General features: G+C 64.8%; 4 protein-coding genes and 2 non-coding genes across 6 annotated transcripts; 2 read left to right on the top strand and 4 right to left on the bottom strand.

Moving 5' to 3' along the window:
• Positions 1–1,252: 1,252 nt before the first annotated feature.
• On the top strand, positions 1,253–3,678 carry CLEC11A (C-type lectin domain containing 11A). Its single transcript, XM_040978337.1, has 4 exons — positions 1,253–1,399; positions 1,592–1,799; positions 1,916–2,107; positions 2,493–3,678. Exons 1-4 carry the CDS (start codon positions 1,253–1,255, stop codon positions 2,912–2,914), a joined length of 969 nt encoding a protein of 322 aa, XP_040834271.1. The 3' UTR covers positions 2,915–3,678.
• A 3,118-nt stretch (positions 3,679–6,796) lies between these two features.
• On the top strand, positions 6,797–9,869 carry ACP4 (acid phosphatase 4). Its single transcript, XM_040978336.1, has 11 exons — positions 6,797–6,913; positions 7,007–7,111; positions 7,179–7,265; positions 7,818–7,964; positions 8,297–8,395; positions 8,478–8,573; positions 8,752–8,884; positions 9,006–9,088; positions 9,284–9,408; positions 9,496–9,674; positions 9,754–9,869. Exons 1-11 carry the CDS (start codon positions 6,797–6,799, stop codon positions 9,867–9,869), a joined length of 1,287 nt encoding a protein of 428 aa, XP_040834270.1.
• A 1,009-nt stretch (positions 9,870–10,878) lies between these two features.
• On the bottom strand, positions 10,879–10,969 carry LOC121155189. The gene has a single exon (XR_005883632.1). It is a non-coding gene; the product is annotated as a small nucleolar RNA SNORD88 (small nucleolar RNA).
• Positions 10,970–11,355: 386 nt separating this feature from the next.
• Positions 11,356–11,446, bottom strand: LOC121155188. The gene has a single exon (XR_005883631.1). It is a non-coding gene; the product is annotated as a small nucleolar RNA SNORD88 (small nucleolar RNA).
• A 1,463-nt stretch (positions 11,447–12,909) lies between these two features.
• LOC121155029 lies at positions 12,910–15,976 on the bottom strand. The gene is made up of 6 exons (XM_040978211.1): positions 15,969–15,976; positions 14,990–15,712; positions 14,639–14,910; positions 14,331–14,477; positions 13,434–13,565; positions 12,910–12,977 (listed from the first exon to the last, which is right to left on the bottom strand). The coding sequence occupies exons 1-6, from the start codon at positions 15,974–15,976 to the stop codon at positions 12,910–12,912; spliced, it is 1,350 nt and encodes a 449-aa protein (XP_040834145.1).
• Positions 15,977–21,136: 5,160 nt separating this feature from the next.
• Positions 21,137–24,107, bottom strand: KLK1 (kallikrein 1). Its single transcript, XM_040978338.1, has 5 exons — positions 24,062–24,107; positions 22,793–22,952; positions 21,768–22,057; positions 21,545–21,681; positions 21,137–21,292 (listed from the first exon to the last, which is right to left on the bottom strand). Exons 1-5 carry the CDS (start codon positions 24,105–24,107, stop codon positions 21,137–21,139), a joined length of 789 nt encoding a protein of 262 aa, XP_040834272.1.
• Positions 24,108–24,375: the final 268 nt, after the last annotated feature.

The following is a 24,375-nucleotide window of genomic DNA, read 5'->3' on the forward strand; positions in this document are numbered from 1 at the left end:
CTTGATGACGTAATTCCATACCGTGAGGCCCCGTTCGGGTCTCAGCTGCCCTGATGGCCGTCCGTCTCCCTGCTCACGTGCTCGGGCCCTTGCACCTGCGTGGGAGGCCTGGCTAGAGCTCCAGGCTCTGCTTTTAATCTGGCCAGCCTCAGCCAGCGTGGCCATTTCGTTTTTTCACTCTGCCTTTCAAATAAATACATTACAATTAAGAAAAAAAAAAAGCATAACTTGTGGGATGAGATCCAATTTGAGGTGACTGTGGAGGGCCTGCAGAGGGGTGGGAGAGGGAGATCTTTCTAGAAGGAGGAAAAGAAGGCTGGCTCCAGGGTACTGAGGTGGAGAATGACAGACAGCAGCACCACAGAGAGGCTGGGCGGGGGCAGGGATGGGGTGTGCGGGGTGCAGGGGGCTTCCGGCCCAGCCCCCCACCCGGCAGGCTGTGCTGGCAGCCTCAGGCAGCAGCCTGGCTCCCCTCCTGCTTTGGTGCGAAGGTGGGGGAGCGACGGCATCTGATTTATGGTTTGGAAGGCCTTCTCTGGCGGAGGCAGGCTGCCGGGATCTGAGGGGCTCCCGGGAAAAGAGGGGGCAGGCAGGGAGGAGGGACGGCAGGTCCAGGCCAGGCCGGAGCGGGCAGAGGTGGCTGTCACCTTCTGTACTTCTCTCCACATGTGTGTGTGTGTGTCCCCAGCAAACACACACCCTCCGGGGCCAGGCGCCAGAGACTGGTCCTCTCCGGGCATGTGGGCGTCCAGCGGTCAAGGATAATAGTAACCCTGGGAGACCCTCAGACTGCTGCCTCCTCCCCCACCCCAGAGTGAGCGGGCCAAGCCCCAGCATCCACACCCCCCCCCCCCCCCCGGGCTGCAGGGCAGCGCTGGGGCTCCCTTAGGGAGTCAGATTTGCCCGGGGGGGGGCCCCGGGGGGGGGGGCTCCTTCCTGGTCTTCTGAGCTCTGTGGCAGGCAGGAGGAAGAGCTGGGTCCAGGCTGGACGTGAGCGCGCAGGGAAGCAGTTAACTGGAGGACTTTGGGGGTGGGGAGAAGTGGCAAGGCGGGACCCAGGCTTTGGAAAGTTGGAGTTTTCCGGCCACAGAAGCAGGGCCTCCTGGGAGCCAAGTGGGGCGGGGAGAGACACACACACAGCCGGAGGAGCCAGCCAGGACAGACGGGTGGCTAGTGACTGCCCCAGGGCCGGGGGCACTCAGAGAAGCCCCAACGACTCCCCCACATCTCGGTACCCTGGGAGCCCAGCCTGATGCAGGCAGCCTGGCTGTTGGGGGTCCTGGTGGTCCCCCAGCTCCTGGGCTTTGGCCAGGGGGCTCGGGGAGCTGAGCGGGAGTGGACAGGAGGCTGGGGAGGGGCTGTGGAGGAGGAACAGGACAGCGAGGCTTTGATGCTAAAGGTGAGAGGCGGGTATGCTGGGGTGGGGGGAGAGGGAACCAGGGTGGGGATTGGGTGGGAGGGCCCAGGGTGAGTGGGTTCAGAGACAGAGGGGACTGGGAGGCTGGGGTGTTCCAGGTGGGCAGGAGGGGGTGGGGGGAGGAGAGCAGGCTGGCCGCTGACCACTCCTCTGCTACGCCCCCCACCCTTCCAGCATCTGCAGGAGGCTCTGGGGCTGCCCTCCCATACGGGCGAAGACAATTTCACCGGAATCACCCTGGATGAGATCAGCCTGGATGAAGGGCTCTGGGGGCCCGAGGAAGAGCGGGGAGAGCCCAAGGGGAAGGAAGCTACGACAACACCAGCCCCCTCGCCCAGCCCCAGCCCGTCTCCTACCCAGGAGGACACGGTCACTTACATCTGTGAGTAACAACGAGCCTGGGACCCCCAGGCCCCAGCCTTGCCTCCGAGGGCCCCCGGCGCCCCGCAATCCCCCAGGTCCCCAGGTCCTCCAGCGGCGCGCCCTGTCCCTCCACAGTGGGCCGCCTGGCCGGCCTGGACGCAGGCCTGCACCAGCTGCACGTCCGCCTGCACGCGCTGGACACCCGCGTCGTGGAGCTGACCCAGGGGCTGCGGCAGCTGCGGAAGGCGGCGGACGACACCCGCGAGGCCGTGCAAGCCCTGCAGGAGGAGCAGGCCCGGGCCGGGCGCGAGCGTGGCCGCCTGGAAGGTGGGGGACACGAGGGCCTCGTGGGGGACGGGGCGTGAGTGAGTGTGTGGGGAGGACTAAGTTCCCCTGGACGGTCGGCTCTGCTGGCAGAGGGGGAGGCTCCCCGCTAGCAGGCCCGCTCCCCGGGGGGAGACCCGATTCTAGGCCTGGAGGACCCGGTGTGTCCAGCCTAGGCCGCGGCCCCGCCCTCGCCCCGCCCCCACCACCGAGGCCCCGCCCTCAACGTAAAGGCCACGCCCTCTCCCGCCCCAGCTCAAAGGCCCCGCCCTCGCCACTGAGGTCCCGCCCTCAGCACAAAGGCCCCGCCCTTTCCCCGCCCCAGCACGGAGGCCCCGCCCCGGGAAGAGTCTGAGCCCGCCTCTTTCCCACCTGGACCCGCCCACAGGCTGCCTGAAGGGACGGCGCGTGGGCCACAAGTGCTTCCTGCTCTCGCGCGACTTCGAGGCGCAGGCGGCGGCGCAGGCGCGCTGCGTGGCTCGGGGCGGAAGCCTGGCGCAGCCGGCTGACCGGCAGCAGATGGAGGCGCTGACCGGATACCTGCGGGCGGCGTTGGCGCCCTACAACTGGCCCGTGTGGCTCGGGGTGCACGACCGGCGCGCCGAGGGCCTCTACCTGTTCGAGAACGGCCAGCGCGTGTCCTTCTTCGCCTGGCACCGCGCCCCCAGCCCGTCGCCGCACCCGCTCAGCCCTAGCCAGCCCAATGGCGGCGCGCTGGAGAACTGCGTGGCGCAGGCCTCGGACGACGGCTCGTGGTGGGACCACGACTGCGAGCGCCGCCTCTACTTCGTCTGCGAGTTCCCGGTCTAGCGCGGCCCGTTCCCCGACCCCAGGACCCAGGCTGGCCCTGGTCCACCGGGCCCCGGCGCCCCCTCCGAGGCGCCCCTGGTGCAGCGTGCATGGGACGGGGCAGCAGCGGCCACCGGCCGCCTCCCCCTGCTCACGGGGCTGGCCAGCACGACCTGGCTCGCCCTGGAGCCCAGAACCTGGGCCTCGGCTTGGTTTGGGATCAAGGGATCCCCCAAAGACCAAGCGGCTTGCACCCCCAGGACCTTTCCCAGCAGGCAGGGCTGTCCCGCAGCTGCGCCCTTTCCCTCACGAGGCATTGGTGGGGCAGAGGGTCTTGGAGAAGTGTAGCCTTCCACGTGCATGTGTGGAAAGTCAGAAGGCACATGGTCCGTCTCACACACGTAGGTGCACTTCTCTGTATATCTGACTTTCAAATAAAAAAATCTTTAAAAATTGTTTTGAGTTATTAGGATTCCCATGGCTTGGAGGAGGGGGTCCCCGAATGCCGGTCGCCGTTGTCCACTGAGCCCCCAGCATGCCGCGGGCGTCTCCGAATGGCATGGCTGAAGACGAAATCTTGGCTGTTTTTGCAGTTTTTGCAGCAGCTTCGTGCTGGCTTCATCCTTGGCGCATCTGTTGACACAGCGAGCGCACGCGCACACACACACACCCAGTCTCCACCTGCCCCACTCCTGGCAGGGTGAGGTGATAGGACAAAATGGAAATGGACAGAGAGGTGCAAGGAGGGCGGTGGAGGACTGTCCCCTAAACCCTGCCTTGGGGGTCCTGGGGGGCCACGGCGTGGTGGTGGAGTGGGTGTGTGAGCAGGCAGGGGAGGTCAGAGGACTGGAGCGGAGAGGGAAAGCTGCAGGAGAACGGGAAGCACTGGGGACCTCGCGCCGCGCCCCTCGCCCCACGGTGGGCTCCACTGGGCTGTCCACTCTGCTGACCGCCTGGGAAAGGCGGTCCCGCACCGCCACCGTGTGGCCGGACGTGGGCTTACAGCTGGGCGCCCTTCTCCAGGTCGCAGGCGATAGAGGGCTGAAGTGCCAACCTGCTAACCGAGGAGGAGTCTGGCCTTTGCAGATACTGAGCTCAGAGAGCAAGACTTCTAAGTGCTGCAGAAAACAGGATAGGAGAGGCTGCCCCGCTGGAGCGGCGGAGAGGCAGGGCGTGGAGAGGGCTCTGGGGACAAAGGACTCCGGCCGCTATCCCTGGCTGCCCTCGGGGCCCAGATATCCACCTCCGCCAGCCTCAGAGTGAGGTGTAGGGGCGGGCTGAAGGGCTCCAATGCCATGCTCACCTTCTCTGCTTCGCTTTCGAACGCAGAGGCGAATCTCCATCCGCTGTTGCAGCGTTACCGACAGACGCATACTCATCACCAAAACCCAGAGATGGGCTGGCGCGGTGGTGCACCACATTGGGCCGCTACCTACCACGCCGGCATCCCTGCACCAGAGCATCCATTGCAGTTCCAGCTGCTCCACTGCCGGGCCAACTCCCTGCTAACACACCTGGGAAAGCAGCTAGGCACCATGTGACCGGGCCAACCCGCCATTGTGGCCATTGAGGAAAGGAACCAGTGGAAGGAAGCTCTCTTGTCTCTGTAGCTCCTTTCAAGTATAAATACATCTCAAAAATAAACAGATGCTGCATCCCAACCTTCACGGCTGAGTTTGGATCCCAGCCCCTCCTCTCTCACACCCAGGGGTCCAGCCCCTCCTCCCTCACACCCAGGGGTCCAGCCCAGCCCCTCCTCCCTCACACCCAGGGGTCCAGCCCCTCCTCCCTCACACCCAGGGGTCCAGCCCAGACCCTCCTCCCTCAAACCCAGGGGTCCAGCCCAGACCCTCTTCCCTCACACCCAGGGGTCCAGCCCAGCCCCTCCTCCCTCACACCCAGGGGTCCAGCCCAGACCCTCCTCCCTCACACCCAGGGGTCCAGCCCCTTCTCCCTCAGCTGGGATTCCTGGCCATGGCTGTGCGGAGGGGAGCCAGCTGGCACCATGTATGCTGCTGAAATCACATTTATTTGGGGTCAGAGCGGGAGCTATGGTTCAAGCGGAGGTGGGGCCGCTGCATTCTGGGCCTTCTTAGTGCTGAGCCTGCGCGAGGAGAGACAGGCATGCATAGAAAGAACGAGAAAGAAGGAGCTGGGTGACAGCCCCCTGCCCCGCCCCCTTGCAGCTCACCTTGTTGAAGAAGTAGATGGAGGCCAGGATGGTGAAGACGGCCATGGCCAGGGTCACGTTCTGCGGAGGGAGGGGCCGGAGGTTAAGACCCTTTCCCCCGGCTCTGCCCGCCTCACTCCCACGCTGGGGAGACCCCTCCTCACTTCTTGAAAGTTCATAGCCATGGGTACTCAGTGGGTGTTTGTTCCGCCTCTCCTCTCTCCCTCTCTCCGCTCTCTCTCTTCCTGGGCCTCAGAGGGGAGGAGCTGGTGGAATGGGGAGGGGCTGTCCGGGAGACCAGAATGGTAGCCATGGCTACCTGGGGAGGGCATTCTGGGTGGGGGACCTGGGAGGGGAGGGCCGGCAGGTGCCCGTGAACTTTAGGTTTCCCTGGGTTTCTGGGGGCAGTGGAGTGGCAGAGCCACCACGGGTGTGTAAGAACAGAAGCTGGGATTAGCACCAGAACCCAGGCACGCCAACATGGAGGGCGGCGTCCTCACCAGACGGCCAATGATGCCTGCCTTAACAGATGACTTCAGATTGTCAAGGAGACAGGGGCAGCTGCTGTCCCCTCACCTCCATCCCCGAGCCCGAGGTCATCCCGCCCCCTGTGGACAGACCTGCCCTGCCTGGCTGGGTGTCAGCTGGGGGCGGGGGGACCACAGCAGGTGCCCCTTTGCCTCTCTGAATTCTCCATGGCAGCTTGGGGGATGTGGACGCCCGGTTCTGGGCACCTGCTGGCCGCGCACTCATGCTGAATTGCCTTGGAAACGTGGAGAAAAGGGCCCAGGGTTAGAGACGAGGGTGGGTGTGCCTGCCGTCAGCCAGGTCCCCTCCTGCGGCGGTGGCTGCGATGGCCAGGGTATGATGAGTCAGCACACCCACCATTGCTCCTGGGGAGGAGATGGCCTCTTGTATTAACGGGCGTGTGGCCTTTTAAGCAGCCGACTTTATGGGGACACAGGGTGGGCGTCCCGCTACTAGTGAGACTGAGGGGAAGGCAGCTGATGATGCTTAACCCCTGCCAGCCACGAGCGAGACCCCAGTGGAGCTCCTAGCCCCAACCTGAGGCGCGAACTGGCGGATGGAAGACTTCTGTCCGACCCTCGGCCTTCCCCATTAAATAGACATCTATCATCAACGCTAATAGTCTTGTCAAGGAGGTGTCTGATGGCTGGAGTGCAGGGTGGCTTGCTTTGGTCTGTCTTGGTCCCACCTTCCTGTTTGTTAGAACACAACAGATACAGGGACCCAGAGAACAGGGGAACTCGGGTGACAGCCTTGGGGACCCCCGGAAGACGCCCACCCAACCCAGAGGCAGGAGGGACCTTGTCTTGCCATGGCCCGTCCTCCCGCCCTGGGGAAGCCAGCGCCGTGGACAGGTCCCCCAGCCTGCAGTGCTGCTGGTTCTGTCTGGCTCCAGGGTCCGGGTATTGCGTCCTGGGGGCCCTGCTGGCTCTAGGCCGCTTGAGGGGTTTAGGATGGGGAAAGAGACGGGCTACGGGTGTCGGATGAGTGGCATCTGGATTGACTGGGAATGTCCCCTGGCAGTCACACCATGCCGAGGTGGCCCATGGAAAATCCCGGGCTGCCAGCAGCCCGGCTGCCCCAGGGAGCTGGTGGTGCCCAGGGCGGGCTGGGGCCTGCCCCTCGGGAGGCAGGAGGCCCCCGGGTAATGAGTGGGTGGGGCTGCCGTACAGACACGGCTGAGCTCAGCGTCTGGCTGTGTGGACATGGCCGGGCCAGGGTTCGGGGGCCACCCCACCGGGCCGCTCCTGCCGCTGCTGCTGCTGCTGCTGCTGCTGCCACCCCTGGCCCTGCCGGAAGAACCCCTGGTTTTCGTGGCTGTGGTGAGCACCCCCCCACCCCTGTCACCCTCACCCCATCCCGGCCCCACCCTGCACCTGTCCTCCAGCCAGGCCCTGACTCAATCCGTCCCCCAGGTGTTCCGCCATGGTGACCGGGCCCCCCTGGCCTCCTACCCCACGGACCCCCACAAGGATGTGGTCTCCGCCCTGTGGCCCCGTGGCCTGGGCCAGCTGACCGGGGTGAGCAGCAGGGGTGGGGGCAGGGGTATGGGGGGAGGGCGGCTGCTGAAGCTCGCTCTGTCCCCAGGAGGGCGTCCGCCAGCAGCTGGAGCTGGGCCGATTCCTGAGGAGGCGCTACAAGGCCTTCCTGAGCCCGGAGTTCCGGCGGGATGAGGTACCGCATGTTGGCCTCTCAGCCTCGACCCCTACCTACCGCAACACTGTCCCCGGGTCTCGGCCTCTGGTCTCTGACCTCTGCCAACCAAGCCTTCACCTCGCTTAATCATCTCTGGCCTGAGTCATGCTTTGACCCCTGACCTTTGTCTGCTGGCCTCCACTGGATCTGAGCCTCTGGGCTCATGCAGACTCCCTCGCCTCTGACCCCGGAACTCCAAGGATTCTCTGCTGTTGATTCAATTGCCTTCCTGACTTGCAGCCTTTGACCTCTGACCTTCATCAGTACTGATCTGCTTTCATTTCCGCTGACATTCCCCAGTTAGGACCACTTCTCCTGAACTCTCATCTTTGACAAACCTGTATGAACTCTGACTGGTGTTTGACCTTGACCTCTCCCCTTCCCCCATTCTGACCCTCCCTGACTCAGCTGAGCCATGACCCGCATCCTCTGCCTTCTGCCACTGCGCTCTGACCTTTGATCTCTGACGGGAGAACCTGCTCCTCCCACACCTCGCGTGATCCCCACGCGCGCTCTCCCCACCCCGCACAGGTGTATGTTCGCAGCACCGACTTCGACCGCACCTTGGAGAGCGCCCAGGCCAACCTGGCCGGGCTGTTCCCAGAGGCGGCGCCGGGGCGCGCCGAGGCCGACTGGAGGCCCATCCCTGTGCACACGGTGCCCGTGGGCGAGGACAAGGTCAGGGGGCTGCCCGGGGCTGGGCCCAGGGGACGCGGGCTGAGTGCAGGGGGCGCAGGGCGCACGGGGTGCGCGGATGCCAGGGGCGCAGGGCGCACGGAGCGCGGGCTGAGTGCAGGGGGTGCAGGGCGCAAGGGGCGTGGGAATGCGGGGTGAGTAGAGGCGGCGCAGGGCGCACGGGGCACGCGGATGCAGGGGGCACGAGTTGAGTGCAGGGGCCGCAGGGCGCGAGGGGCGTGGGGATGCGGGGGTTGCGGGTGGAGTGCAGGGGCCGCGGGACGTGCATGGCACGAGGGGCGGCGGAGGGGACCCTGAGCCGCGCTGTTACCCAGCTGCTGAGGTTCCCCATGCGGAGCTGTCCGCGGTACCACGAGCTGCTGCGCGAGTCCACCGAGGCCCCGGAGTACCAAGAGGCCCTGGAGGGCTGGACGGTGAGCGGAGCCGGTGTGGGAGGGCACGAGCCAGCGCGGAGACCCCCGAGGCTCACGCGGCACACCCTTCCCTCCCACCCAGGACTTCCTGGCACGCCTGGAGAACTTCACCGGGCTGGCACTGGTTGGGGAGCCGCTCCGCAGGGCGTGGAAGGTTCTGGACACCCTCATCTGCCAGGTGAGCCTCCCCCACCGCGCCTCGGTTTCCTTGTCTTCCCCACGGGGGTGGAGAGAAGACCTGGAGCAGCAGATCGTAACTCAGGGGCAAGGGGGCGCCCTGGGTGCGCACCCCGGGTACCAGGGCAGGACCCCAGCTATGGGCGCACCGTTATAGCCTCTCTGACCCCTCTCGGCAGAGAGCCCACGGCCTGCAGCTCCCGTCCTGGGCGTCCCCTCACGTCCTGCGGACGCTCGCCCAGATCTCGGCCCTGGACATTGGTGCCCACGTGGGCCCACCCAAGGCGGCGGAGAAGGCCCAGCTGAGTGGGGGTGAGTGCAGGGCCAGTAGCCGGGCAGCCTCGGTGCGGAGCGGGGAGGGCGGGGTGCCTCGGCCAAGGGGCGCCTCGGTGCGAGATGGGGAGATGTTTTGAGCGCAGTTCTTTGCTCCCAGGGATCCTGCTGGACGCCATCCTGGCCAACTTCTCCCGGGCCCAGCGCCTGGGGCTGCCCCTCAAGATGGTGATGTACTCGGCTGTGAGTCCTGGGCAGGCGCTAGAGGGGTGACAGCGGACTTGGGGCCAGGGCTGTGTTCCCAAGCTCCCTCGTGCGGGGACAGTGCTGAGCGGCCAGCCGTCCCAGGCTGCAGCGGGTGGAAGGGTCTGGGTGGGAGCTGAGGGCCTGGGGGCGGGGGCTCAGCCATCCCAACGCCCAGTCCTCTGGTGCCCGCAGCACGACAGCACCCTGCTGGCCCTCCAGGGAGCCCTGGGCCTCTACGACGGCCACACGCCGCCCTATGCCGCCTGCCTGGGCTTCGAGTTCCGGAGACGCCTCAGGGACCCTGGCGCCGACGGAGGGTGAGGCCGGGTGGCTGGGGCGCACGGGGGCGGTCGCACTGGCCGGGCAGGCCAATGAGGAGGACCCGTCTCTCCTCTCCCCTGCAGGAACGTCACCATCTCCCTCTTCTACCGCAACGACTCCGCCCGCGCGCCCCTGTCCCTCAGCCTCCCCGGGTGCCCCGCGTCCTGCCCGCTGGGCCGCTTCCGCCACCTGACGGCCCCGGCTCGGCCCCCCGCGCAGGGCATCCCCTGCTATGGCGTCTATGAGCCCGCCACCTCCCCAGGTGACGGCCTTGTGCGCTGGGGGTGGGAGCCCGGGGAGGCCAGGCCGGCAGACTCACAGCCCCCGTGTTCCTCCCGCAGCCACCGCGGTGCCCCTGCTGGCTGGAGCCGTGGCCCTGCTGGCAGCGCTCAGCTTGGGGCTGACCTTGCTGGCGCGGAGACCGGCCTGCCTGCGGGCCTGGGGGGGTCCCGTGTGAGCTGGGAAACCAGGGCACCCCCTCCCCTTAGCTGACACTGGACCCCAACACGTGTGCTCCCACCCCCGCTGCCGTGGCTCCTGTGGTTCACTGGGGTCGGGGGACTGTGCGAGTGAGGACACGCATGGCCAGGGGGTCCCTGGGTTGGGGTCAGAGGTCAGGTTCACGTTTTGGGGTGGGGAGGGGGCAACAGAGGACATGGCCGGAAGGCTACAGCAGAGGGAGGGCAGCATGCCCAGCTCCCAGAGGCAGCTCCAGGTGGGGAGTGGTGGCAGGGGCTGTGTAGACCAGTCCTGGGGGGCTGGGCACTCATGGTCCCCCGTCTTCAGTCACTTCAGCAAGTGGGCTGGCCAAGGGATGGCCTCGCCTAAGGGTCCCTAACATTCCTGATTGTTGGCACCCCCACTGGGCTGTGGGCAAATCCCCTTGCCTGGACTTCAGGTCCCCTGTGTGTCCACCCCCAACCAGGACCCCGGCTGCCCCTCCCCAGCCGGGCACAGCAGGAGGGGTGAGCCAAGCAAAGACAGACAGCAGTGTTGGAACACGTTTATGCATTCAGAAATTTCCAGAACTTTCCCAAGGCTGTGAACCCGAGAAATGGGCCCTTGGGCTCCTGTGGCCACGCACGGGTCACGTGGGTAAGGACATCCCTCCGTGGTGTCCTGCAGTGGATGGAAATGACGGCAGCCTGGGCAGCTCCTCCCACAGGCCCGGCCGGCGTGGCTGCCCGACACGCAGGGGAGCCCCCAGGCCTGGGCTGGGCCCCGAGGTCAGTGCCGGCCCGTGAGGGCTGCTCAGGGTCTCCTGGGCTGTGGAAACTGGTGTCAGGGGCCAGCCCCCCAAGCTAGGGGACTGTGTCTTCATGAGGTTGAGGGGGTCTCATGCCTGTCCCCCAGGTCCATCTGGTGGCCATGGCCGTCCACGGCAGGGAACAGCGAGCTGCGGGCAGAAGGCCAGAGAGAAGGCGTGAGGTGCAGAAGGGCCACCCCCACCCTGCACCCTGGGGACTGGGACCCTCAGAACCCCTGGGTGTCAAAGGCCCAGGGAGCACAGCGTCCTCAGGAGGGGTCGGAGCCCAGTGCTGGGCATCATGGGGGTCCCCAGGCCCGGCCTGGCAGGTGCCCTGACCGCGGCTAGCCGCACGAGCCCCCGGGGCAGCCCGCGGTCTCACCTGGCATGGCACAGGAAGCTCCGGCGTCCACTGGGATCACCTGTTGGCAGAAGAGGGGGGTCAGCGAGGTGCAAGGTAGCCAGGGGTGTCCTTCCCTCCCCCGGGATGGCTGGACCCCAGTGCTGGCCACATGGGGACCGCCCAGCCTGCAGGGGTGTCACCCCGAGCCACGCGGCTCCTGCCCGCCTCCACCATCTAGAACATTCGGCAGCCCCTGTGGCGTGTCCACGGGGAGGTGGGCAGGCCTGCCCGCACACCGGAGCTGCAGCGCAGGGAGGACTTTGGGGGGAGCAGGGCCCCCGTACCCCGAGCTCGAGACTCCTCAGACCCCCGGGTGTCAAAGGTCCCGGGGCGCACTGCGTCTTCAGAGGTGGTCAGAGCCCAGTGCTGGCCATCACGGGAGCCCCGATTCGCAGGGACCCCCCACTTCTGCATCCGCTGCTGTGTTGGGGGTAGCTGCACGCTCCGCTACGCTCGGCACGGGAGGCGCCCGGGCCCGCGCTGACCCAAGGGCAGTAAGGCCGAGCGGACGCAGCCAAACCCGCCCTGCAAGGGCCCCCGGTCCCCGTCTGGGTCCCCCCAAGACCGGGCGCTGCTCCTCACTCATCGCCAAGATGGCGCCAGCCAGCCATGCCCGCTGAGGCGGGAGGGGAACCGCCAGCGCCGAGCCCCGCGACCCGCGACCCAGCCCACGGCCACGGCCGCCTCACCTCGCGCTCCACAAACCTCCACACAGGCAGCGAACCCCGAAAAGCGGCCGCACGCCGCAAGCCGCTCCCCTTTAATAGCGCGGGCTCTCGGCCCTGGGGGCGTCCAGGACGCGCGCCTGTGCGAAAACGCAGCTTCGGTGCCTGCAGGCGGCAAGGCCTCCTTTTTTGCCTACAATCTTCCCGAATAAGTGAGGAAATCATCTCTCTTCAGGCGAAAAATTATATATTTAAGAGTTATCCAGCACTGCTGCTTTGTCACTGGCATCAGGCAAATCTGAGGACAGCACTCCGGACGAGCCGGGACAAGAAAGGACCCCGGGGGAGGGGGCGGGGCGAGAGAGAAAGCGCTGGAAGGGCGGGCGGTGCCGGGAGGTCGGGACGGCGGGGCCGGACACTGGGAGGCGCCGTGCGAGCCCGGGGCGGAGGGCGAGCCCCGGCCGGGACGGACGCGGGGCCAGGTCCGCCAACCGGCGGCCTGAGCAGGGAGCAGCTGCGAATGCCAACATGGCGCCGCACTCAGCGCGCCCTCTCCCCGTGATGCACTGCGCGCCGCACTTCCCGTCATGCACCAGACGCCATGACACCTTCCTAGAGGCCCGCCACGTGCGCAGAAGCCCCTCCCCTCCCCGCCCCCTTGGTTAGGCCACGCCCCAAGCCTATAAAAGCGGAGCCCGCGGCTCAGTCCATTGCAAGCTCTTGCTTGGCTGTCGGGGTTTTGACTCTTCTCCGGCCGCTCGCTTTGGAATCGGCATTTTAAAACTTCTTCCAGGAACCGGGGGCCTCCACCCTGTGGTGTTCTGGGTCATTCTCCCCAGAGAGCCGAGTTCTCCGTGTGGTCCGCGGTCCTGCCTGGGAGCTGCGGGTCCCTGGGGAGAGGGAGGCGGTGTGGGGCGTTTCTGGGGAAGGAGACGTTACTCAGGGTTGTGGAGGGCAGGGAGGAAGCTCCCCGCGCTGGTGTGCCTGGGGGAGACCGGGAGCCCCAGCTCTTCGCCTCTGATCCCTTCCCGTCCCTCGCCGTCCGCTGCACGGAGCTGGAGGCTGGCGGCCCCACAGAGTGCGTCCAAAGTCGTACTTTCAAAAATACTGATTATTCCTCTGGGACGCGGGGACTGACAAGGAAACAGGACTGGCAGGTGCTTGGCGCGGCGCGCACGGAGGGCTAAGTCCAGTTGCCCTCGAGTGCCAAAATGAACCAGAAATTCATGTAATTCAAGTAGGACAGGAGACCTAGCGAGGAAGAGCGGGGAAGGTGAGACGCAGCTCTGCACCACACGTCCCACATCGGAGCAAAGCAAGCCGCACCCCGGCCCGCAGCCCCCAACTCACCCAGGCCACGCCCACACCACACAGCCCCGCCCACTCATCCAGACCACGCCCACCCATCGCCCAGGCCGCGCCCACACCACTTAGCCCTACACACGGCCCAACCCTGCCAGACCCCACCCACTCACCTATGCCACGCCCACCAGATCACGCCCACCCACTCAGCCAGGCCCTGCCCACTTAGCCAGCCACATAGGCCCCGCCCACCCGGTCCCACTAAAGCCCAGCCTAACCTGACCTCCCCGGCCCCGTCCCGCTTCTCTCGGCCCTGCCCACCTCCAGACCACGCCCACAGCCCCGCCCCATCCGTCAGGCCCCGCCCCACCCTGCAGGCCCCGCCCAGACCCGCCTGGCACTGACCGGCCAGCAGGAAGAAGGCGGCTCCGGCCCATGCCATGTAGAAGCTGACGCCCAGCCTGTAGGTCATGCCTTCCTGCAGGAACTGGCTGGCCTGCAGCAGGTAGAACAGCACCCCCAGCACCATGCTGGTTGCTGCAGGGGGCCAGGGGTTAAGTCACCCCATAGCTCCCACCCTTGGCCCTACAGGCTGAGCAATCACTGGGTCTCAGCCTGTCCCCCACAGAGCGGCACAGTCAGGGGACCCACCAGCCCCTGCGGCGGACTCCTCCGTCCCTGTTTATCGTGTCGGGTCTGCATTTTGAGGGCTTCTGTGTTAACTGGTTTTAAAACCAACGTGGTGTCTTCCCTCTCTGTTCTTGGGAAAAGCTACTAGGCCAGCCGGATGATATCCGTCACAAAGGATCAGGAAGTCAGAGGGCCTCGTGCTCACCCTCCATGGGCGAGCAGATGGGAGCAGTGTGAGCCAAGCTGCAGGGTGGGGCGTGCGAACAGTGTTAGAAGTCGAAGTTTGAGTGGCGACGTGGGGGTATTGGAGGCGGATGAGGGTGCAGTTGGGCACAGGGTGGGTGTTGGTTCTGAGAGTGAGGGTCGCAGGTGGTGGGGGCAGTGGGTGAGTGTGACAAGGGTCGGAGTTGGAGATTGGCAAGGGTCTGCGAGGCCCTGGGGCCCTGGATGAGGGACCCCTGCCCTAGCCCTGTGGTCCCTGGGGCCCTGGGTGAGGGACCCCTGCCCTAGCCCTCTGGTCCCTGGGGCCCTGGGTGAGGGACCCCTGCCCAGCCCTGTGGTCCCTGGGGCCCTGGGTGAGGGACCCCTGCCCAGCCCTGTGGTCCCTGGGGCCCTGGGTGAGGGACCCCTGCCCAGCCCTGTGGTTCCCGAGCGGAGTCTCTGGCGTGGCACCTGTCAGGATGCTGCTGAGGAAGATGGAGAAGTCGAGCACGGGCAGGTTGGAGGTGGTGAAGAAGATGGTGCTGATGAGCGTGAAGAAACCATAGATACTGCAGATGCTGGAGAAAACGAAGCAGGTCCAGGCCAAGTCCAGCAGGTCTGCGAGAGAGGCAGAGGTTGCAGGTGGGGCCTGGTCACCCGCCCTCCCCACTGCCCCACGGCTTCGCGGGTGGGCAGGCCATTGACGTTGGGGGTCTGCAGAGCTTGTCGGTGGAGGGCGGAGAGGACCCCCCCCAGGGATGGGAGGAGGGGGTCCTTACAAGCATTCTGGTCGTACTCGTGCAGGCAGGAGCTTTCCGGGCACTGTACGAAGAGCACCGTGTTGATAAGGATGCGTGGGGGGCTCTCCCGCTCCCTGGCAGGTCCCAGCGGCACCTGGAAGTGCATCCAGGGCTGGCCCAGAGACACAAGGGTGATGGTGAGGATGCCAGCCAGCGTCAGCACCAGGCTGGTGTAGCGTGTGATCCTCTTGGCGTTGTGCAGCAGTCGCCAGCAGACGGGGAACAGCAGCTGCTCATGGCCCTTGTGAGCCCTGAGACAGACTGCCCGTGTCAGCGCCTCGCCCAGCCCTCCCCCGGCCCCGTGCCCGCACCCTGCTCCGACCGTCTCACCGGGAGGAAGGGTCGCCCACTGAGATGGCTGCCGTGAGGCTCTGGTCGTCCTCCAGGCTGTCCTGGTCGGGCTGGAGGCTGTAGGACCTGTCCCCGAGGCTCTCCTGGGAACCCCAGATCACCACAGACTCCAGGTTGCTGATGCTGCTTTGGGGACTGTGAGTGATGGACGGGGGCACGTCAATACTGCACCGCGCCTGGGAAGCCAGGCTCTGTTTTCTTGTCTGCATTGTCAGGTTGTTGCGGGAACTGGCTGAGTCCACGCTGGCCAGCGAAGGGAAGGCTTGCAGACTGAAATGGCGCCTTTGCAAAGCCAAGTGATCATCTCGGACGCTGGCCCTCCGAGGGCTGCCCGACGGGAGGGGCTCCTGCACGCTGGCCCTCCGAGGGCTGCCCGAGGGGAGGGGCTCCTGCACGCTGGCCCTCCGAGGGCTGCCCGACGGGAGGGGCTCCTGGATGCTGACCCGGCGAGTTCTCAGAGCTGGTCGAGGCTCAGGGCTGCTGTCCTGAATAATGTCTGCAGTCTCAGGGGGTTCCTGGACGCCGGCCCTCCGAGGGCTCCTGGACGGGAGGGGCTCCTGGATGCTGACCCGGCGAGTTCTCAGAGCTGGACGAGGCTCAGGGCCGCTGTCCTGAGTGATGTCTGCAGTCTCAGGGGATTGGGATTCCTGGCTGCTGGACCTCCGAGGGCTGTCCGATGGGAGGGGCTCCTGGAGGTTGAGCCTGTGGTTGTAGGTGACTGGGTGAGAGACTGGTCCCCTGGCATGGCCTCTGTTGGGAGCTGCTGGCTGAGTCCCCTGGGGGTCAGGCCTTTGAGACATGGGCAGGTACCGGTGCTTGGATGTGCTCTGTCACCAATTGCCTCAGCCCCTCCTTCTGGCCACAGCCAGCCAGCCACAGCCCCTCCTTCCGGCCACAGCCACAGCCAGCCAGCCAGAAGCACAGTGGCCCCTCCTGGGACTCAGGCACAGTTCCTCACGTTGGCATCTTTGTTCCTTGTCCACGGCTTCTTGTTCCCTGTGGCTATTCCCCCAGCAGGGATCGGGGGCACGGCCCAGCCCGCCGCAGGGAAATTCCGTGGCAGTTGGAGGGTTCCAGGATGTCGGCCGTGGCCTCAGACTGCCCTGATTCCCTGCGTGAGTGACACGAGGCTGGGGCTGGGCCGGGGTGGCCTCGGTGCGCGGTCAGATGAAATCCCAATGAGGTACAGAAGGGCTTCGATTGGGCCAGGGCAAACCAGGTGGCACTAGGGGTCGGGGTTGGCGGGGCAGCGGCACCTCTGGTGTGCCTTTTCTTGGTGTAGGGAGGGCCTGAGCCCCGGGTCGTCCTCCCTGTCTCCCGGACCTTTCCAGGAATCGGGTTCATTCCTCCATTCCATCTCCGGTCTCATGGCTTTTCTTGTTGCCTTCTCCATCTCCGTCTCCCGTCGCCTCTCCCTGGCGTCTCAGGGACCATGAGGTTGCCCCCACCCCGGGCTCTAAGATGCCAGCTGAGGCTTGGCAGAGGAGGCAGAGGGTCCTTACGTCCCCCGGGTCCCCTACCAGTGTCTGGCTGCTCCACTTCTGATCCACGAGGCACCTGGGAAGGCAGGACTCCGGCACCCATGTGGGAGCTCCTGTCCGGCCCTGGCTGTTGCAGCCGTCTGAGGAGTGAACCATACGTACATATATATAAATATAAATAAATAAATAAGCAGCAGGAGTTCAGACACCCCAAGTCCTTTCTGTTATTTTTTAACATGCTCTTAAATTAAAAAAAAAAAAAGCCATACACACATCTTTTTATTTATTTTTTCTTGGCAAGGCAAATGTATAGAGACAAGGAGAGACAGACAGATCTTCTGTTGGCTGGTTCACTGCCCAAGTGGCCTAAATGCCCGGAGCTGAGCCAATCTGAAGCCACGAGCTTCTTCCAGGTCTCCCACACGGGTGCAGGGTCCCAAGGCTTTGGACCGACCTTGACTGCTTTCCCAGGCCACAGGCAGGGAGCTGGATGAGAAGTGGAGCAGTTGGGACATGGACCGTCACCTATATGGGATCCCAGCTTGTGGAAGACAAGAATTTAGCCACTGGACGTGGTGCTGGGCCCTCCACATGTGTTTTTTTTTTTTTAAAGATTTATTTTTATTATTTTTTCATTGGAAAGGCAGATATACAGAGAGGAGAGACAGAGAGGAAGATCTTCCGTCCGATGATTCACTCCCCAAGTGAGCGCAACGGGCCGATACTATGCCGATCCGAAGCCAGGAGCCTCTTCCGGGTCTCCCACGCGGGTGCAGGGTCCCAAAGCTTTGGGCCGTCCTCGACTGCTTTCCCAGGCCACAGGCAGGGAGCTGGAAGGGAAGCGGGGCTGCCGGGATTAGAACCGGCATCCATATGGGATCCCGGGCGTGCGAGGCGAGGACCTTTAACCACTTGCGCCACCGTGCCGGGCCCTCCACATGTGTTTTTAATGTCTTTAATTCAATAAGTATATGGTATGTTTTTTAAAAAAGCTTTACTTTAATTGTAAAGGTTTATAGAGAGAAGGGGAGACCGAGTGAAATGTTGAATCTGCTGGTTCACTGCCCTAAATGGCCGCAGTGGCCAAGCCCGGGCAGGCTGAAGCCAGGAGCTCTTCCAGGTCTCCCACACAGGGGTAGGGACCCAGGGCCTTGAACCATCCTCCACTGCTTTCGCAGGTACATCAACAGGGAGTGGGATGGAAAATGGAGCAGCCGGGACTCAAACCGGTGCCTGTGTAGGATGCTGGCATGGCAGGCGAAAGTTTTAGCTGCTGTACCACAGTGCGGCCCCCACGCTAGGATGGTTTCATGCACACAGAATATTACATTCCACAGACTCAAGGACACCACCCTGAATGGTGTTGGGCAGAGTGGTTTTTATGATGCTACGGTTGGGGTGGCTGTCATGACACAATGGGTAGGCTGCTGCTGGAGACACCTGAGTCCCATATCGGGTGCCTGCGTGAGCCCTGGTTGCTCGGCTCCTGAACCAGCCGTCTGCTGCTGAGCCCGGGAGACTGCAACGGCTGAAGCTGAGGTGATCCAAAGCCAGAAGCCACGAGCTTCTTCTGGGTCTCCTACACGGGTGTGGGGGCCCAAGCACTTGGGCCGGCCTCTACTGCTTTTCTAGACTGTAACCAAGGAGCTGGCTTGGAGTGGAGCAGCCGGGAAAGAAACTGGTGCCCAAATGGGATGCCAGTGCCACAGGTGGAGAATTACCTTGCTGCGCCCCTATGCCAGCCCCAAAAAGAAATATTTGAAACCATGCTACAGGTGGTATATGACCGCAGTTTCAGAAAAGGGTGCATTTTTGCATTAGTCGCAAAGTGCACGGTTCTCTGGAGGATTAGTTGAGATTCGTCTGGTCACCTGACACTCCTTGTCTGGCTCCCGTGGTCGGCTGGGCTGTGCGTGGCCTGCTGCTGTAGGCACTGGGCCACGGTGAATGCTGAGTCTCCCTCTGCCCCTTCCCGAGTGTGAACCGCTCTATGGCCAACCCTGGATCCTGTGGTCATGGAGCTGCAAGGGAAGTTGGGAAATGGAGCCTGCATCCCAGCTATGCTGGGCCCAGGTGGGTACATCAGGTCCTGTGTGCTGGTGCCCAAGGAGAAGGACCCGGTCTGGACCTGGCTAGCTGACCCCCTCCTGTGGCACGCTAACCGTATTCGGGCTCCCCCAGGTGCCATCTGCGTGGGGTACGCCTGCGTGGGGTACACCTGGACCGTCAGCCCACAGAGGGTCGGTGCTCAGTAAACGCTTGTGGGTTGGATCCGTTATTTTCTGCCTCCACCCATTCACTCACTCATTCATTCTTCACTTTGCTAACCAAGTGTGCTGAGCCGTGGGGATGCAGCAGGAAGACAAACAGATGTGTCTCGTGCCCTTGTGGGGGTTTGTCCAGGCAGGGTGGTGGGATCAACAGCCAACTGTGTTAACCAGCCCCAAGTGTGCGGTGCATGTCACCTGGAGGCCTGGCGGCAGTGGGGTGCCAGAGATGAGGGAAGTGCCTGGGGTCGGCTGGGCTGAGGGGAGGGACAGATCTGCCCCCTATCGCCCCGAGGGAGGAGCGGGAGGGTGTGAGATGACAGGGGCTAGGGGTCTGTCTTCACAAGCATGACTTGGGTGGCTTGGGGATGGCGCTGGAGGGGCAGCTGAGGCCGTCGGGGTGGGGGTGGCAGGACAGAAGCCGAGGTGGCTGGGGTTGGAGAGCTCGCTGTGGGGACCCGGCTGTGTTGGGGCAGGCCAGGATGCACGAGAAGTCTCTTCTTCCCTCAGAGGACCTCGTGTTTACCTGGGAGGAGAATCGCAAGTTCATCCTGCGGGGCTGGTCTCTCGCCTTCAGCATCCTGGCCACCGTGATGGTGCTCAGTGTGACGGACGGGCGCATGGCCTACTTGCAGGGCCCCCATACGGGCTACCTGGGCTTCTGGACTGACTGCAAGAGGCACCAGTGTGCTGTCAAGGGCCAAGTGACAGGTGAGTGGGAGCCGGCACAGCCCCAGGGGTCTCTGTGGGGTAGTGGTGGTGGGGAGTGGGTGGAGGTGTGGGGAGCCGGCACGGCCCGTGGGTCTCCGTGGGGTGGTGGCAGGGGTGGAGGTGTGGGGAGCCGGCACGGCCTGTGGGTCTCTGTGGGTGGCGGCGGGAGACGGGTGAGCTGGCCTGTGGTCTCTGTGGGGTAGTGGTGGTGGGGAGTGGGTGGAGGTGTGGGGAGCCGGCACGGCCCGTGCGTCTCCGTGGGGTGGTGGCAGGTGGAGGTGTGGGGAGCCGGCACGGCCCGTGGGTCTCCGTGGGGTGGTGGCAGGGGGTATCTTTGCAGCGACTTTGAAGGGTGTGTTGTGGAAGTGCTGCTGAGGGGACTCTGAGGACTCAGTGGGGGCCGACCGGGGCTGTCTGTCCCCCCAGTTCTCATCCACATGAGCAAGGGCTTCATGCTGCTGGCTCTGGCCACCTGCCTGGTCCTGCTGCCGGCCATGGGTGTCTCCTTCTGGCGGGCCTTCCGCAGCCTCAGCAAGATGGACCTGGTCTTCAGCTCCCTTAGCATCAGCATTGGTAATGGAGGGGATCCCCTTGGGGGTGCAAGGGGGTGCCCAGAGCTGGGGACTGGGGTCACTCCCTGTGCAGCCCCTTGCTGGTCTCTGGTCCCCATCCCAGTGCAGGCCTCTTGATTGCTGTCAGCCTGATCCTCTTTGCTGTCAACTGCGAGTCGCTGTACCCCAGGCCACAGGTGTCCTACCTGGTCACCTTCTACCTGAGCTGGTGTGCCAGCGCCTTGATGCTGTGGGCTGGTGAGGGTACCACCTCGCCTCCGGGGAAGGGGTGGGGAGGGGCCGGAGGCCCAGGAGGGCCTGGGCAGCTCCGGGGGTGGGGGGCGGAGGGTGGTAACCCAGGCCCACCTGGCCCCCTCCTGCAGGGGCCCTCTCCTACTTGAACCAAGCGGGCATGTGGAGCAGGGGGTCGCCCTCCCGCCGGCAGCAGATGAACTACCGTAGGTGGGCCTCGCTGCGCGGGGCCTTCAGGTTTGCTTCCGAGCTGCAGCTGGCAGCAGAGGTTGGCCCAGTACCCGGCCCAGACCCGGACACACCGACTGCCTGCACGGTCAAGGGCCAGCGCAGCAGTCCGTCTCGGACATAACACAGACGCTGCTTGTGACGACGTGGACCAGGGTCCGTGCCACATACCCCCCGGACCCGCCCGCCCTCGGTGGCTTCCTCCCCGCCCGTGGGTCCCACACCTCTACACTCGTGCTCCTACCCGGGACTCTGATGCCTGCTTCCTGCTCTCTCCATCTCTTTGGGAAGTTCCCTCCAGGGTCTCAGCCCGGAGTGACTCTCCATCCAGAGCTCTGGTCTGCTTCCCAGAGCCCCCATGCCCTCCGCAGGAGCACATCCACTCGCTGCGCAGGCTTGGGCAGGACAGGCCCCTCCTCAAGGGGGGCGTGATTTGTAAGCATCGGCTGGGCGTCTCTGGCTTGTCCCTCTGCCCACGCACCCCCAGCTTTCCCGGTCTGTAGCCTCACTTGCGGGGCGGGGAGGAGGGTCGGGGGGTCGGTCCTCGGAGAATGACAGACTTTAACCCGCTTCTGCTGTATGTTCTGTGTTTACTGGAGGCGGGGAACTGGCGGGGGAGGGCAGGGCAGACACGAGTCAGGGGTTTTGCGCCATGGTGTCCCGGATCCATTGCACGTAGGACAGCACTCGTGTGTACACGGCGGGTCTGTGGGGCTTGCCACAGGGCACGGGGCCCCAGGACACGGTTCCTTGGAGCACACCTTCGCAGACCAGTGGGCCCCCAGAGTCGCCCTGGGAGGAGGGAGAGAAGGAGAGAGAGTGACCACAAGGCCAGCTCCAGGGCTCATCCCAGAGAGGCCCGCACCCCTGCGTCCAGAATACAGGGCTAAAGGGGATGGTTGTGTGGAGGGGTGAGGCGGGCAGGGTTGGGGTCCCAGGAGAGGGAGGTGAGGCACTAGGGCCGGTGGGCTAGCAGCTGGGACAGGTGCACCCCCCAGGCCTGAGCCCTCCTCCCCCTGGCCCAGAAGGGGACACTGGGCTCACCAGACAGGTGTCCTTGCCGCCCTCTGGGTAGCCGGCACACAGCATGAATGGCGTCACTTTATAGGTGTGGTTTTTCTTACATTCGGCATTGCTCTGTATGTCGAGCTGCAAACACTGGAGTTCGTCTGGGAATGAGACTGGGGTGCCCAGGGAGAGTGAGGGCTGTGGCCGGACCCGCGCCAGGACCCTCAGCCCTCCCCGTAACACCCGGGCCCTAACGTACAGTTCTTTGGCGGCGTGGTACTGCCCCAGCCCGAGGTGAGGCAGGTCGTCCCTACCGGGACCTCGTGGGTGGGCAGCTTGAGCAGCTGCACGGCATCCGAGAGGGTCACGGGCTCGGCCAGCCGTAGCAGCATGATGTCGTGGCTGAAGTCCTCGTCCGGTTGGCGCGTGTGGTTTTCCAGGAGCGACATGTTGAAGCACGGGTGTGGGAAGCTGCCGGTGACCTGGGCGTACTGCGCTTCCGGCTCGTGCTCAAATAGGTTGTGGCGACCGACCCACAGCTGGTAATTTCTAGGCACAGGTGGAGGAGAGGTGGAGGAGGTGAGGACAGAGCGGTAGAAGGGAGGAGGGTAAGGGGATGGGGGGTGCTGGGAGAGGAGGGAGAGTGTGGCAAGCAGGGGCAGAGAAGCCAGGGATGAGAGGCTGAGGATGGCAGGGGAGGATACTGGACGCTGAGAGAAGCCGGAGGAATGGAGGCAGGGAGGAGAGCAGGGGGCAGGGCGGGGCCTGCAAGCTGCTCAGCTACAGCTGGGGCTGAGCTGCCGGTTCCCAGCAGCCCAGCCTGGCCCCCAGCCCAAGGTCAGTGCCCCCTCCCGCACAGGACCCAGACTCCTTGCTCTCCTCCCCCCTTCCCCTCCACCCCACCCCAGTTCCAGCTCAGCCCAGCCCTGCCTGCATCACTCCTTCCCTCCCACAGAGCTCTGAGGGTCCAGCAGAGTGAATAGGATGCACGCAGAAGCCCCCTTGGGCCCACACAGATTGGGGCCACTCCCACCCACACCCACTCTGGGGGTGCTGAGTGTGATGGGGGAGGGGCATGATGACCCCCAAGTCATGGACAGAGACAACAGGGTGGGAACAGGAAGGCACACAGTCCAGGAGCGAGACCCACAGCTAATGCAGGGCGCCAAGTCTGGTGGGAGCAGGGACGGTGATGGGGCAGAGGGTGATGGGGCGGCCCTGGGCCCCAGCTCTGCAGCCTGGGCCTTGTCATCCCAGCAATGGGCCTGGCTCCACCCTACTTACTCGCTGATGCAGTGGGCGGCTGTGAGCACCCACCGGGGGTCCACGAGGACGCCCCCGCACTGGAAGTCGCTGTAGTGGTATAGAGCTACCTGCCAGGGCTGGGAGTGCTTTGCACACGTATAGCCCCCTATAATCCGGGACTGCACAGGGGGCGCGGCGCCTGCAGAGTGGACAGGAAAGGTTGAGGGGGGAAGATGGGGGCGGGGGTGTGGAAGGGCTGGGAGAGGGAGCCCCACTGTGGGGGCAGGGATGGAGGGGCTGCCCCTGGGCTCAGTGGGGTCCTGGGAGGGGAGACTCCAGGGAGAGCAGCCGAGTTGGCCCAGCTGTCCGGGTGAGAGACGCAGGATGGGGTCAGGAGCTGGGGGGGCTGCTCAGGCCACTGGGGCGCTCTGAGGCCATGGGTTTGGGGGCACTAGAGACAGTGTGCTGGGGGAGTGGAGGACAGGTGGGATGGGGAGGAGTGGCCGGCCTGGGCCAGGCTGGGGACTGAAGCAGGCTGTGATTTCAGGGGGCTGAAGAGGACTGGGGGAAGGTGTCAGGCCTGAGCAGCTGTCACTGATTCCCGGGGGGGGGGGTTCTGGGACAGTTGGGGTTCTGGGTGAAGAAGGGTAAGGGCGGAGGAAGGACGTGGGCTCTGAGAATTTGGGGTTCTCTCTGCCTCCCTGTGAGTCTGGCGTGGCATCAGCGCAGGATGGGGTCCTCAGGGGCAGGTGGTTGACGGACACCCTGGGGCAGGGGAAATGCAGGCTGGGGCTGCTGCAGGAATTTGAGATCTTCTGAGCCCGGCACAGGGCGCAGCACAGGCAAGGGACTAAGGGCAGGCCAGTCCTGGAGCCGGGAAGGGTTGGCTGATTCTGCGGGTGGGAGCCCAGGGAGGGATGGGGCAGGGGCGGGAGGGAAGGAGGCCGAGGTTGGGGTTGTGGGGCTTGTTCCGAGGCAGAATTTCCCCCGCTGTGGAGTGGAATTTGGGGGCAGCAGTCAAGGCGTGGAGGACGCAGCTGGGAACTGACAGCTGGATATAGGAGGGGGTTCTTGGGGTCCAATCAGGGGGTCCTGGAGCTGGGTCACCAGGGGCTACAAACGACTGCGGGGTGGGGGAGATCAGGATCGCAAAGAATCATGGAGTCTGGGGGTGCTAGTGTGAGATAGGCCGATGGCCCCAGCTCTGCCCTTTGGTCAAGGGGGCGGCCGCCCGGTGTCAGCAAAGAGGGGAGGCTACCGAGGGATCAGGACCCGTGCCTCCTCCCGCAGCCCCTCCCCCCATCTCACCGGTCCACCCCCACGACAGGGCGAGGCACAGAACCAGGAGCCACATGGTGACAGAAGTGTCCAGGGCCAGGTCGGGCTGGGAGCTAGCAGCTGGGGACACTGCGCAGGGGAGCCCTTTAAAAAGCCTGAACGAATCCCGCCACCCCCCTGCCAGCTCCACCCCTGCCCTGCTGGCACCCAGGAGCCAGCTGGCTGCCAAGGCTCTGCCCCTCTTCTTGTGGGGGTAAGGGCACACGCACACCCCCCTCCCCCACGCTGTGGAAGGGGAGGGAGAGCCTGCACCTGCTACCCCACAGGTGCCTCCATCCTGCTGG

Source organism: Ochotona curzoniae, unplaced genomic scaffold (assembly GCF_017591425.1).
Source record: "Ochotona curzoniae isolate NIBS_2020 unplaced genomic scaffold, NIBS_Ocur_1.0 contig_2861, whole genome shotgun sequence".
NCBI lineage: Eukaryota > Metazoa > Chordata > Mammalia > Lagomorpha > Ochotonidae > Ochotona > Ochotona curzoniae.